Source organism: Epinephelus fuscoguttatus, linkage group LG23, assembly GCF_011397635.1.
Source record: "Epinephelus fuscoguttatus linkage group LG23, E.fuscoguttatus.final_Chr_v1".
NCBI lineage: Eukaryota > Metazoa > Chordata > Actinopteri > Perciformes > Serranidae > Epinephelus > Epinephelus fuscoguttatus.
Genome location: NC_064774.1, coordinates 33068015 through 33083277, shown reverse-complemented (window position 1 = coordinate 33083277; position 15263 = coordinate 33068015). Strand labels below are relative to the sequence as shown.

At 38.1% G+C, this 15263-nt stretch overlaps 1 protein-coding gene across 2 annotated transcripts in view; it reads right to left on the bottom strand.

The window, feature by feature from the left end:
- aco1 (aconitase 1, soluble) overlaps positions 1 to 6612 on the bottom strand; it is a 37223-nt gene extending 30611 nt beyond the window's left edge. Inside the window, exons 1-4 of one of the 2 annotated variants that reach the window (XM_049568819.1) lie at positions 6400 to 6612; positions 2097 to 2229; positions 1822 to 1990; positions 888 to 1025 (exon numbers count right to left, since the gene is read on the bottom strand). In XM_049568819.1, coding sequence (XP_049424776.1) covers positions 888 to 1025; positions 1822 to 1990; positions 2097 to 2205 — 416 coding nt within the window. In that variant the 5' untranslated portion in view covers positions 2206 to 2229; positions 6400 to 6612. Of the gene's footprint in view, positions 1 to 887; positions 1026 to 1821; positions 1991 to 2096; positions 2230 to 5719; positions 5860 to 6399 lie in introns of those variants that run through there. The other variant, XM_049568818.1, reaches the window with a different exon arrangement.
- Positions 6613 to 15263: the final 8651 nt, after the last annotated feature.

The window sequence follows — 15263 nt, the reverse complement described above, 5'->3', positions numbered from 1 at the left end:
GAAGTTTGTAAAGGAACAATCTGTACAAGCCTGATGCTTTTTGGAAACAAGTCCTGTGGACTGATGAAGCTAAAATAGACATTTTTGGACGCAATGAGCAAAGATATGTTTGAAGAAAAAAGGGTTCAGTTTTTCATCAAAAGAACACCTGTCCAACTGTTAAACATAGGGGTGGATCGATCGTGCTTTGGGCTTGTGTTGCAGCCAGTGGCATGGGGAACATTTCTCAGATAGAGGGGAAAATGGATTCAGTTAAATTCCAGCAAAGTCTGGAAGCAAACATTACACCATCTGTAAAAAGCTGAAGATGAAGAGTGGATGGCTTCTACAACAGGACAATGATCCCAAACACTCCTCGAAATCCGCCATGGACTACGTCAAGATGAGCAAGGGTTTTGCCATGGCCCTCACAGTCCCCCCAAGCTAAACATCAATAAAAATCTGTGGATAGACCTCAAAAGAACAGTGCATGCAAGATGGCCCAAGAATCTCAGAGCTAGAAGCCTTTTGCAGAAGGAATGGGTGAAAATCCTCTAAACAAGAACTGAAAGACTCTTTCAAGCTAAGCTGGTTACAAAAAGTATTCAGAAGCTGTAATACTTGCCAAAGGGGGCGCTACTAAGTACTGACCATGCAGGGTGCCAAAACTTTTGCTTCTGGCCTTTTTTGTTATTTTGAAACTGTAAAAGATTCAAATTAAAGTAACCTTGCTTTAAATATTGAAGAATTGTGTCATCTTCATCCTTATGCCTTTTGAAGATCAGCTCATCTTCTACTTACTTAACTATTCACATCAACAAGGTGCCCAAACTTTTGCATGCCACTGTATCAAGATGGAAAGTAATACATGAGGTAATGGCGCCATGGTGGAAAGAACCTGGTCTTACTTCCTGTTAAAGTCCACTTGGATGGAGTGATCGATGACGAGGTCAGCAGGACACACAGGATTAATCTTCTCTGGGTCACCACGGAGTTTCATCACCGCATCACGCATGGCAGCAAAGTCCACCACAGCAGGGACACCACTGCAAGAGTTGAGAGACATGTACGCTCACAAGAATACCCATTCACACTTTATTAATCATCACTTACCTCAGGATAATTAATACTGAACAAAAACTGAAATGCAATACTTTAGTTTTTGCTCCCATTTTCATAGGTTTAAGTAATAGTGTTTATGCACTCAGTAGATGTATTTTTCTCAAATTTTAGTCTCAAATTTGTTCAAATCTGTGCTAGTGAGCACTTCTCCTTTTCCAAGTTAATTCATCCAGCAGGTGTGGCATGTCAGGATGCTGATTTAAACAGCATTATTACTACAGAGGTGTGCCTTGGGATGGTCACAATAAAAGTCCTTTATAGAATGTGCAGTCTGATCACACAACACAATGACACAGATGTCACAAGTTTGAAGGGAGCGTGCCATTAGCATGCTGACTGCATGCTCGTCGTCCTCACCAGGGTCTGACCCTTACAGCAGTTTGTCATTATAACCGACTTGTGTGGTTGTGAGGCCCGCTGGATGTACGATCAAACTCAGGGAAATGACATCTGAGACAGCTTACGGTGGTGAAATGAACAAATGAACAAAAAGTATGCGATACAGAACACAGCCTGTATTACTAATATCACAGAATGAGTGGCACTGCCTGTGACTGTGATCCATATGTGTTTAAGTGATAAAGTTATCTGAAAATAAGTTATATGGGTTAAAAAATATCATTCAACACAACAGTACTTTGTCAATTCTTCCATCTGTTGCTTAAAACCTAACGGAGGAACTCAATAACATTCTGATGCAAATGAACAGTGTCCACTTACGTGAAGTCCTGCAGGATGACACGAGCTGGTCTGAATGGCACCTCCACAGTTTGAGTCTGGGTCTGCTTCCAGTTAAGGATGCTTTCCACATCTGACTTCTTCACCAGAAACTCATCACAGTTCCTGACAGCAGACTCCAGCAGGACGCGCACAGAGAACGGCAGACGGTCTGAGGAACAGATAGACAATGAACCTCTCTGAGATACAATGACTACTAGTCACTGTCCAAATACCCTGACAAGAGGGTATTCATATACAGAAAGAACCGATGTTACCATATCTGGGATCTCCAAGTTTGGAAAGATTGTAAAATTGCTGCGTTGGGTCTGCAGGGTCCAGAGGCTCAACTATATGTTGAAAAAGATTCCTCACAGTCACAGACATCCTCCTCTGTGTGTCAGTACTAATCTGAAACAGAAATATAAACCTGTTTTTAACACTTTTCAATGAATAACAGAGAAGCAGGGATGAAATGAAACATCTTATTAGGCTTCTATTTCTTCTGTCTTTCAAAACATGCTAACTACACATGCATACTATATTAGATAAGGATGTAATGCATCTTTACAAAGCATAAAAGGGGTTAATTCCAAGGCCAAGTCTGAAGTCTTGCTGTGTTCAGTGTGGAAATGGATTAGCCTGAGGGTTAGTGAACCCTTGGCCCATGTTTTACAAACCTTACATAACTAAATTCCTTTGGCAATCTGGAGTAACTTTAAACAATCTTTATAAAAATGGAAATGTCCAACTTAGTGTTAAAAACTAAAAAAAAAGCTGAATATAAGAATTCAGAATCAGTTTCTACTACAAGTAGTTAAGTAATTTTTTGAGAGACATTATCTGTGTGAGAGGTGAACTGATAACGAGAGCACTTGAGCGGGCCTTCACATCCTGAATGTCCACATACTTGGCTGCTTAGTTAAAGAGAAGGATAAAGGTCTGCTTCAAAGTGCAAAGTCAGTGTGTGATACTGACATTACAGTGTGATGTAACACAGCCAGAGCTGCCAGCATCAGTGTTTCACTTTGACAACTTCTAATGTCTAATATGACAATATTAGATCCCTTAGGATCTATTTTAAGGAAGTATGGCATGTCATTCCATTGTTATGCCGATGACACTCAAATTTACTTGCCCTTGAACCAGAAAAAATTTTAATTCACTAAAACCACTACTGAACTGCCTGCAGGATGTTAAATCCTGGATGGCCCTGAATTTTTTAAGCTTCAATGAAGCCAAAACTGAACTTTTGTTATTTGGACCCAGTGGTGCCCGTGATGTATCACATATCGACTTGGGCTCCCTGGAAGAATACATAAAACCTACTGCAAAAAATGTGGGTGTGGTATTTGACAATGATTTTAAATTTGATAAACAGGTAAATTCGGTTGTCAAATCCAGCTTCTTCCAGCTGAGGCTTTTATCTAAAGTCAAGTCCTTCTTATCTTTTAGAGATTTGGAAAAGGTTATACATGCTTTTATTTCATCTCGGCTTGACTACTGTAATGGCCTTTATGTTGGTATTAGCCAGGCCTCTATCTCATGCCTGCAGCTCGTCTGTTAACAGGAGCACGCAAGCGTGAGCATATCACCCCCATATTGGCCTCACTCCACTGGCTTCCTATTCATTTCAGAATTGATTTTAAAATTTTATTGTTTACCTACAAATCTCTTAACGGGCTAGCTCCACCCTATCTCTCTGACCTCTTACAGCAACATGTCCCCTCAAGGTCACTCAGGTCTGCTGACCAGTTGCTTCTGGAGGTCCCTCGATCAAGGCTGAAGCACAGGGGAGACTGTGCTTTTGCAGTAGCAGCCCCTAAACTTTGGAACGTGCTACCGCTGCATATTAGGCTGGCCCCCTCGTTACCTGTTTTTAAATCACGACTTAAAACACATTTTTATTCCTTGGCTTTTATCTCGGTGTGAGAGCTGCATTCCTCTGTAACATGTTGTCTTTGTTGCAGTGTGTTATTTCTTGTTGTGTCTTAGTCTGACTGTTAAGCACTTTGGTCAACTGCTATTGTTTTTAAATGTGCTCTATAAATAAATTTTGATTGATTGATTGAATATGAAATACCTACTAATACTGAATGTGTTTGTGAAAGGACTGATAATGACTAGTACTGGCTATTGAACCTCTGTATTTTTTGTGCCAAGTCCAACCTAAATGTGTTCATGGCACCTATTATCAAAACTGTCAGTGTAACAAAAGATGGAAGTGAATGTCTGTTCAGATTTGTAGTCTTGTTTACATATTCTCTAATCAGACAGTTCTGATTCTGATTCTGAATCTTGCTGATTGAAAACTGATCATGCATGGCTATGTTTCAGAAATCTTTTACCATGGGACCAATTTTGCATTATTGAGTTAAGTCACAGTTTTGTAGAAAAAAACTGTTTATATCCCTGAAATTAAGTTTTCAAAAATTATCACTTTTACAGATACAATTTAAACAAGCAAGCCCTTTAAATTGCCAATATTCTGTGGACACTTTCAATCTAATCAAAACTTCTGTACTGTACTGGTGTGTAGCTAATTTCTGTTAGACTAATGATGTGTATGTGTGGAGATAGATTAGTCTCAAAATGTTTTGTGAGAACAGATCAACAATTAGTGTGTAAGTGAGTAATCTGTAAATATAAAATACCTGCCACAAACACAAAACAGATTCTAGAACTATAAAAAAATGTTTTGCAAATATAAAACAGATCTGCAAATATACAAATTCCACAAATGAAATAAATATCTATGAATTTATTAACTTAATTTATAAATAAATGAATTAAAAAAAACATTTGTGAATATCACCCTAACATGTAAAATGTACAAACAGATATTTGCAAATCAATCCAATTTTCATTTATGGATCTCAATTCAGCCCTTGTAGATCTGCATTAAATGCACAATGAGCCTTTTTTTAATGCACAGAATTTCTACAAACTTCAAAAAATACAAAATTAATTTGTAATGTCAAAACACTATTTTTCAAATCCAAAACAGATCTGTAAATACTGACATTTCACACATTACAAAAAAGTATGTGAATCCATTAAATTAATGAAAAGCATTTGTGAATATATTCGTGACATTTATAACTCTCAAACAAATATTTGTGAATCCAGCTTTTATTGTGACGCTCAATTCTACACACATGAACTTGTGTTTTATGCACATTGAGTATTTTTCTAATTTGTGGAATTTGTTTGTGTATCTGCAGATCTTTTTATATTCGCAAAATAGTTTTGTGTGTTGTCAAATCTTTTTTTAATATTTGCAGAAGGTATTTTATATTCACAGATTACAAATTAACACGGATTTTTCGATGTGTTCACATCCCTAATACTGACACCAATCTAACTTCAGATTTTTTGATACTTCTGATACAAATCTATCTCTATACAAAAAGAAATCATGCCACAGATGCGATTTTAGCAAAACAGCCCGCATATTGCCAACAATTCGGTGAAAATTTTGACATAACCAACACAACTCATACATATGACATGTAAGAGAACTTCTGTTGAGAAACTTGAGATGGAAATCCTGTCCTACATGCTTCATTCATATTTCTCTTCCTATTTCAAACCCTTCGATCTGATTTGGCCCTGTGACGTAAGATAGCATTAGCTTCTTGGTTAAACATTTACAAAGGCATACTTTTGTCTGAAAATACAAAAGGACAGGGACAGTCTTAGAAACATTACTACTGGCTATTTCCCACACAATATCAGACATTGTGTAAACGAATAAAGATTTGGAATGTGACAGCCTGAGTTAGCTAGCTTACGGCTCATGACAGCAGGGGACTCTCCTCCATTAGCGACCTTAGTCTAACCCTGCTTGAAGACAGTTTATGAGACAGTTAATTAAATCTTGTTGGATTTAGGTACTTACTTATGTGTGCAGCAGGGAGACACCACAGAACCAAAGTGTGTGATTCCGACACACTGCCAGCAAGCTAATAAATTTTGTTTCCTTGCCAGGAGCTACAGCATCACACTTCCGGTCAGATCCGTCATTTATTCAAAATAAAAGTATCTCTTCTGAAGTAAGAGTAAACACACAACCGACTAAAAAAACATCTTAAGAGCAGTGGTGGATGAAGTACCCAGATCTTCTACAAGTAGCAATACATCAGTGTAGAAGTCCTCTTACGGTTAAAAATACTGCATTCAAAAACTACTTGAGTAGAAAAGTATCAGCATCAAAATGTACTTAAACTGCAAAAACACACATTTCAGAATTATATTACTAGATAATTAGTGATGCATTCATCACAAACTGGCCCACACACTATAAAAGTCTATGGGTGTGATGTTGTTGGGCCATATTATGAACAAGGCAGGGAAGGGCGAACTTTTATTTTGAAGGGTAGCGTTTTTGTTGTCATGTTTTTCTTTATTCCTGGAGTCTTGTTGATATGCTGTGAGAAAACTGTATTATTATAAATGTTCATAAGACAAACACAAACAAATATATGTTAAAAAACACATATAAATACATATGTGTTAAGGAAAAGTTCTGATTATTACTGGAAGTATAGTGAGTATTTTATTTTCTAAAACTGCACTTACCACGTTTCGTTGCGCTTTACTTCCTCTTTACTCCGTCCCTGCGTTCCAATAGCCATACTACCATATTATTTAGTATGCCAGAAAAAGAATTAGTGTGTCCCAATATCAGATGCAGTATGCCAAAAGTACCAGGATGTTCTACTACATCCAGTCATATTTCGCAGTATGCATGTCAGCATGCTTCTTTGGCCATTCTGACCCACAATCCTTTGCGCAGCGGAAGTTACGTCACACTGACTGAGTGCGTCATAGACATATATACATAGACGCCCATTGACTGCCGCTGCCATTTTTTAGACTTCACCACTTTAAATTATACTTTCAAAATAAACTGGATCAAACGTTACCTCATGTGTCCAACCTCCTTATGGAATTTTATTCCCCACTATGTCTTCTCCTCAGTAGGTGGCCTTAATTTTTTGTTGCTCTGTTCTTACAGTATTGACAAAATTCCTATCAAACTGGGTTCATTCCATAAGCAGATGTTACTAGCATGGTGTCTAATCTACAAACACAATTTTACACCCCACAAATTTTTAATTTGGAACAATAAATATGTTCTTTATAAAAACAAGTCAATTTTTCTCCAACGGTGGTTTGATAATAACTTTTTTTTATTGAGTCAGTTGTTTAACCAACATGGGCAACTTTACAATTATGCTGAATTCATTCAACATTATGGTATACCTGTTACACCTAAGGATTTTTCTGTTGTATTTGATGCTGTGTCTTCAGGTGTTATGTCACTGTTTAAAGACTTTAAAACAAACGACACTTGCCCTGCACTACCTGATGTGACTAAAACAGTTGTTGGAGAAGCTTGTTTTTCTTTGAACACTAAGAATAGAAACAAACTTATTCGTCAACTTTTTCAACAGGATATTGTTAGCACACCCTCTGCTATATCATACTGGTCCTCCTTTGTTGGAGACATTTGTTGGGAAAAAGTCTGGCTATTGCCTCATAAATTCTTCTTGACAAACAAAGTCAAAGAAATAACATTCAAAATGCTTCACAGATTTTACCCAACTAATCTTTATCTGCAAAGACTCAAAAAAGACATTGATGTGAGCTGTGCCTTTTGTGGATTTTCTAATGAAACCCTTGTTCATTTATTCTGGTCTTGCCCGCACTCTCAACAGCTGTGGAGAAAACTGTCACGTTACATCATTGACCATGTCTATCACCACTTGACTTTATGCTGGAAGAATGTACTGTTTGGATACATTGAATTTGACAAGAATCTTATCTCTAAATTTTATGTAATTAATTTGCTTATTATTATAACTAAATTTTATATTCACAGGTCTAAATTCTCAAACAAGAAGCCAAATTTTTTAGAGTTGTCTGCATATATCAAACAATACATTTCTTCAATTTCTGACTGTACGAACAAGAAAGCAATTAAAACCTGTAATTTTTTCAAGCTTTACAAAATATTTACTTAGATATTCCTTTTATTTCTATCTCATTTTTCCTTTAATATTATCCCCCCTGGCGTATTTATAACACTGAACTGTCTGTTGTCCAAGTTGTATACACTAACATTTGTCATACACACACATTGTTGTGTATACAAAAAAAAAAAAAACATTGACTGCCGCTGCCTATTGGAGCCGACGTCCTCGCCGGCCGCCATCTTGGATGGGTCTCGCTTCGCCTCCACAGTGCATTCACTTCTATTGAGGAAGGAGCTGTATGCACAAGTAAAATACAATAACTCGCTGAATTTTCAACTGATTTTCACGCGGTTTGGTTTGTTACAAACGGCACACATGTAGTTATGATACAGGATGCTTTCGTACATTAAAAATGCGGGATTCCATGCTTTAATACTTCCTGCAGATAGCAACAGCATGTTATTTAGGTCACAACACAGTTATTTTATTCACTTCACCTCAACCCCAGAGTGAGATATATATATATAACCTCGGAGTAATATTTGATCAAGATTTGTCTTTTAATTCTCATTTAAAACAAACCTCAAGGACTGCATTTTTTCATCTGCGTAATATTGTGAAAATTAGGCCTATCCTGACCGGAAAAGACGCAGAAAAATTGGTCCACGCTTTTGTTACCTCTAGGCTGGATTACTGTAACTCTCTGTTATCAGGTAGCTCTAGTAAGTCTTTAAAAACTCTCCAGCTAATTCAGAATGCAGCAGCACGTGTACTAACAGGAACTAAGAAACGAGATCATATTTCTCCTGTTTTAGCTTCTCTGCACTGGCTCCCTGTAAAATCCAGAATTGAATTTAAAATCCTACTGTTAACTTATAAAGCTCTAAATGGTCAAGCTCCGTCATATCTTAGAGAGCTCATAGTGCCTTATTATCCCACCAGAACACTGCGCTCTGAGAACGCAGGGTTACTCGTGGTCCCTAAAGTCTCCGAAAGTAGATCAGGAGCCAGAGCCTTTAGCTATCAGGCTCCTCTCCTGTGGAATCATCTTCCTGTTACGGTCCGGAAGGCAGACACCGTCTTCACATTTAAGACTAGACTTAAGACTTTCCTCTTTGATAAAGCTTATAGTTAGGGCTGGCTCAGGCTTGCCCTGTACCAGCCCCTAGTTAGGCTGACTTAGGCCTAGTCTGCCGGAGGACCCCCCTATAATACACCGGGCACCTTCTCTTCTTCTTCTTCTCTCTCTCTCTCTCTCGTATTCTATTACTGCATCTTGCTAACTCGGCCATTCTGGATGTCACTAACTCGGCTTCTTCTCCGGAGCCTTTGTGCTCCACTGTCTCTCAGATTAACTCATATCGCAGCGGTGCCTGGACAGCGTGACGTGTGTGGCTGTGCTGCTGCCGTGGTCCTGCCAGATGCCTCCTGCTGCTGCCATCATTAGTCATTAGTCATACTTCTACTGTTATTATACACGACTATTGTCACACATGTATACTGCCAGATATTAATACATACTTTCAACATATTGTACCACAGTAGCCAGAACTATAATATTATTACATTCAATAATGTTGTTGTAAGCTACTGTCATTACCTGCAGCTCTCTGTCTCATTGTGTCATGTGGATTACTGTTAATTTGTTATGCTGATCTGTTCTGTACGACATCTATTGCACGTCTGTCCGTCCTGGAAGAGGGATCCCTCCTCAGTTGCTCTTCCTGAGGTTTCTACCATTTTTTTTTCCCCGTTAAAGGGGTTTTTTTTGGGGAGTTTTTCCTTATCCGCTGTGAGGGTCATAAGGACAGAGGGATGTCGTATGCTGTAAAGCCCTGTGAGGCAAATTGTGATTTGTGATATTGGGCTGTATAAATAAAATTGAAATTGAAATTGAATTGAAATTGAAATATATATATATATATATATATATATATATATATACAGTATTTATATACTGTATAAACATACTGTATAAACACCATATACACAATACAAAACACAGTATAGCATATTAAGTATAGCATAATATGTAGATCTGAGGTTTGCTCAAACTGTCAGCTCCTTTAAATCAGGGTTAAAAACACTATTGTTTACCGAAATGTACTCTTAGATTAAATACTTACCTGTTGTATTCTACTGCCCGTACTTTTTAACTACACACTGCTGATTTATGCCTTTTATTATTCTACTTCTTTTCTTATCCTGACGGTTCAATGTATTGAGCCTGTTTTTATTTTATGTTACTGTATTTTATTATTATCACTATCATTCTCAATTTCTATTTCCCTTTTCAATCGACTATTTTTATTGTTTTAAATTGTGTCTTGTTGCTTTTAATGTCTCTGTAAAGCACTTTGAACTACCTTGTGTTGAATTGTGCTATACAAATAAACTTGCCTTGCCTTGCCTTGCCTAGCACACCTTTGTGCACATATTCACTTTTCCACCAGCTGTGCTGCAAATATCCCCTGCTGCTCATCCTTCTGTATCTTTTTTCAAATTATCTTGACCACAGTCCCATTTTCATAGTTATAATACCAATACCAAAATTAATTTCAGTGTTTATGTAAATACTGAAAATGTTTTTTACTACTTTTGAGGGATCACAGCAGTCAGTGTAATAAGAATAACTTTACTAATCCCCGAAAAGAAAATTTCAAAGAAGTCTGTAAGATCATCTATTTAACAACGAATTATTAAGTCTGATGGCTGTGGGTATAAAAGAGAGTGGGTGTGTGTGAGAAATAAACTCAATCAACAATAGAGCTTTTTCTTTATTAAAATATATTAAATAAATGTATTAATATGCTATACTATGTTTTGTATTGTGTATATTGTGTTAAAACAGTATATATATCTGTGTGTATATCTATCTATATAGGCTATATATATATATATATATATATCCCACTCTGGGGTTGAGGTGAATAAAATAACTGTGTTGTGACCTAAATAACATGCTGTTGCTATCTGCAGAAAGTATTAAAGCATGAAATCCCGCATTTTTAATGTACGAAAGCATCCTGTATCATAACTACATGTGTGCCGTTTGTAACAAACCAAACCGCGTGAAAATCAGTTGAAAATTCAGTGAGTTATTGTATTTTACTTGTGCATACAGCTCCTTCCTCAATAGAAGTGAATGCACTGTGGAGGCGAAGCAAGACCCATCCAAGATGGCGGCCGGCGAGGACGCGCTCAGGCAGTCGATGCGGCGTCTATGTATATATGTCTATGGAGCTGCGCGTACAACCAACGCCCACACTTCCTTTCATACATGGTTTATTTAATTTGAGATTCTAAGACACTACATATTAGGACTGCAATGATCTGATTATATACTGTCACATATCATACAGTTTTGCAAGAACACGGTTACAACATTCAACTTTATTGTGATTATAGTATAATCAATGTTAGGGTTCAACTATGACTACAATATAGAAGATTCTACCAGTATAGGCAGTGGTGTGAGTGTGGTATAAATAATGAATGAATATGACTAAATATGAATACACTATGGGCCAGGTATGAGCAGTATAGACTAGTGTTGTCACGATACCAAAATCTTTGTTTCGGTACCAATACCAATATGAATTTCGATACTTTTCGATACTCTTCGGTACTTTTCCTAAGGAAAAGTCCTTTTGGATACAAACCTTTAGAACAATAAATAGTAGGGGTGTAACGGTACCAAAAAAATCATGGTTCGGTCAGTACCTCGGTACGGACGTCACGGTTTGGTAACTCAAATGTACCAAGTTTGTGTTGTCTCGTGTTGTCTCCCTTTGCAAGGCAGACTTTCTCTTGTCTTTTTTCACATGCACCAGCTGCGAATGTCGATACATGATACGTTGATAGGTGTTGTCATACACACCACTTGTGCAATCTGTGCTCCAATAGGAACAAGAAAGGCGTTTGTGTGCATAATTGCACACAAGGCGTTTGTGTGCATAATTGCACACAAACACAACTAAATTTATGAATTGAATCAACTAAATTAATGAATTGAATCAATTTCAAAGTACCGGTATTTTCCAAATGCAGTATAGTTTGGACTCTAGTACCACGGTACTATTTTAGTACCGGTATACCGTGCAACACTAGTATAGACTAGTAAATATATAAATACTAAAAGTCAAATACATATTAAGTAATGTAGTAAGAATGTGCAGGTATGTTACACTACAAATAAAAGTAATGTGAATGTAAGGCTGCTTCACGTGCAGACAGAATATAGTGCCAGCAGCTGCATAGCTGTAAATATATTTAACAACACACATCTGCCAGCAACAGAGAGCTGTGTGTGAAGGGGGTTAATATGCCTACTGGTGACTAGTTCAATAGACAGGTCACTAATAATAGGCTTGGAACTGTTTACGTGAACACGTCAGTTTATTAGAAACAACAACATACGACATTACGACATAACAGCAACAGAGCTCTCTGGCACCTCCGACGGTATGCACGACTCTGGCGAGCTTGACGAGAGGAGATTTGCTGCATCTCCGAAGTACAACAACACAAAATATTCAAATGTGGCGCTATGGACGGCGGCGGAAGTGAGCAAGAGGGTCGGAGTTCAGGGAGCGATGTGATGGCGGATGTAGTGTGTCCCAGTAGCATGCATACTGCATGCATACTGCATACTACACTACATACTTTTTAAGGGCAGCTGCAGTACATACTAAAAGTATATAGTAGAAGTATGCGATTTGGAACGCAGGGCGTGACTTTTCTCAGAAGTGTAAGCATTTCTGCTTCTCCGTATTTTCATGGTTTTTGTTGTAAAAGTGAGTGTAAGTTACTCAAAAATACTTGTAAAGCTGGTGTAGTCACAGTGTTATGTTGTGGAACTGTTCTGTTGTTTCTTTTCATGCATAAACTTGATAATTAGAGGAGAAGTTGTCGCGGTCTGTGTGTGCTGCAGGGCTTCTACGTAGCTTGTCACACTAGAGTGTACTGTTGAGACTGGTTGTTATCAGGAGAGATGGAGTGATTTTCCTCAGTGGTGAGCACTGAGAGCATGTATGAGAAAACCTGTGAACCCCTGTGAATGTTTCTTCTCTTCTGTATGTGCGTTTATGCAAGTTATTTTTTTTCATTTCTTTGATAGGAATTTCTTTAAGTTGATGTAATTTGCGTTTTATTTATTTTTGTTTATGCTATCATGCATAATCCTCTCTTTGCTCGGTGACTTTTCCCAGAAAGAGCACTGAGAGCATGTATGAGAAAACCTGTGAGCATTCTGGAGTGTGTCTTTGCCTACATAACACAACGCAGAATTAGACCCAATACACTAGTCCATACCCATTGAGTGCACAGTTGCCCACGTATAGTTTCACACGGTGTGTGTTTGGGATACAGGTCATAGGAAATTGCAGATTAAATAGTCAACTGAACCCATTAAGAAGAGCAATGTATTCAGACAGAGTTTTTGTGAATTTGATAGTACGATTGCTGTATTGAAAGTACAGTAGTACCATTGTTAATTGTGGGATAGTTGGTGGGCTAAAAGTGTACATTATTAGTTGAGGTACCTTGTTGAAAGGGAGATAGTTAGTGTTTATATGTTGTATTGACTTAAAAGTGGGGCGCACTGGTAGTTCACATGGGAAAGGTGCGGCTAGTCCTTGTTGCAGCAGCATACCATACCATGACTTAGTCATAGCAAAAATTAGAAATAGAAAAAAACAAACAAAAAACCATTTGGCCACAGGTGGAGCTACAGCGATCGGTCGCATTTTAGCCATTTTTAAGCATTTTTCTGTTGTTATAGCGCCACCCAGTTGCCAATTAGAGTTAAATTTCTCCAGTCACCTTGAGGCGTACTGTTCTACATATCTACCAAGTTTACTGAAAAACAGATATGGCGGTTAGGCCTAGATAAGAAATTAGCTCTCTAGCACCCCCATTTTGTTTGATCGGGTCAATAATGGAGGGGTCCCCTCAGATTATGTGTGGTCATATGCCTACAAAATTGCATGGTGATTGGTGAAACCCTTGAGATGTTATACATTTTTATGTGATGAGCCACGCCCTCTGCAATATTCATTGCCTTATAGAAGCTCAGTGTTAGTAAGTTTTCCAACTTTTGCCAAGAAGGAACTTTAGATATTGGTCCCTAGATTATGTTCACTGAGTTTCATGCAGATCGGTCAAACTTCCTAGGAAGAGATCGATTTTAAGTGTTTTTCAAAAAATTCAAAATGGCAGAAAATCTATATAACCCGAAGTTATGGGTTCTTGAGGCAAATTTGTTCCTCATGAGGAGAGGCGTCTCTGTGCAAAGTTTCATGTCTCTACGACATACGGGGCATGAGATATGCAATTATTAATATGCAATTTCAATCGTTTGCTATAGCGCCCCCCTTCGGCCAATTGATGTAATAATGCTTCATTCGCATCCTCCCATTACGCTTTACCAAATGCTTGTGCCAAATTTCACATGGATTGACCAAGTCAGTGAGGAGAAAAACATGGAACAGACACACACACAGACGTTTTCGTCATTATATAGTAAGATATAGTAAGATGAGGAAATGGTGAGAGTTGCAAGATGGTTTAGACTCAATAAGCTCTCATTAAATGTTAAAGAAAATCAAATTTCATTATATTTGGATCAAGTAGTAGGAGGTATGATAGGTATGATACTATGCTAGAGTATCAATAGATAGAAAAGAAGTTTCTCACACTTTAAGCCTTTTATTTGTCGGTGAAGATTCTCAGTCATCCAGGTCATGGTAATCCTAAGTGCTAATATCGTAGGCAATTGGACTTGCTTGTGTTTCTTTAAGACGTTTTGCCTCTCATCCAAGAAGCGTCTTCAGTTCGAAATGACTGGTACGAAGTTGCAGGCTATAAACCCTGTGTGGGTGGGAACCCTTGCACCCCGACGACTCTGCAAGAAACGCAAGCAAGTCCAGTTGCCTACGATATTAGCACTTACGTTTAAGCCTTTTAGTTGATGAAAGATTAAATTGGAGAAAGTGAATTTTATTTGTAAGAAAATTGTGAAGTCACTGAGGATCATCAGCAAATTATCAAGTTTTACTGCAAAAATGATTTGTAAGATTAGCAACTTTCCCCAGCCATAATGAAGCCGGGAACTGCCCATTGGTTCGACAGCCCATTGTTCCGACCATATTAAACTCATTGTTCCGAAATCATCATGATGCCCTGTGGTTAAGGTCTGGTTAGGTTTAGGCACAAAAACCACTTGGTTAGGGTTAGGAAAAGATCATGGTGGGTTAAAATGAAAAAGAAAGTGACAAACACATAAGCCATGAGCCTGCTCTGCCTCAAGCCGGTTGCGGTGCACCATACGCCCGCTGCGAGCCGTTCAGCACCGCGGACAGTCGGACTAATGGGATGTCGAACCAATGGGCTGTCGAACAAATGACATGGACCCAATGAAGCCTCTGTTGTACTGTTCAGGAAAGTGAACCTTCTTTCAGTATA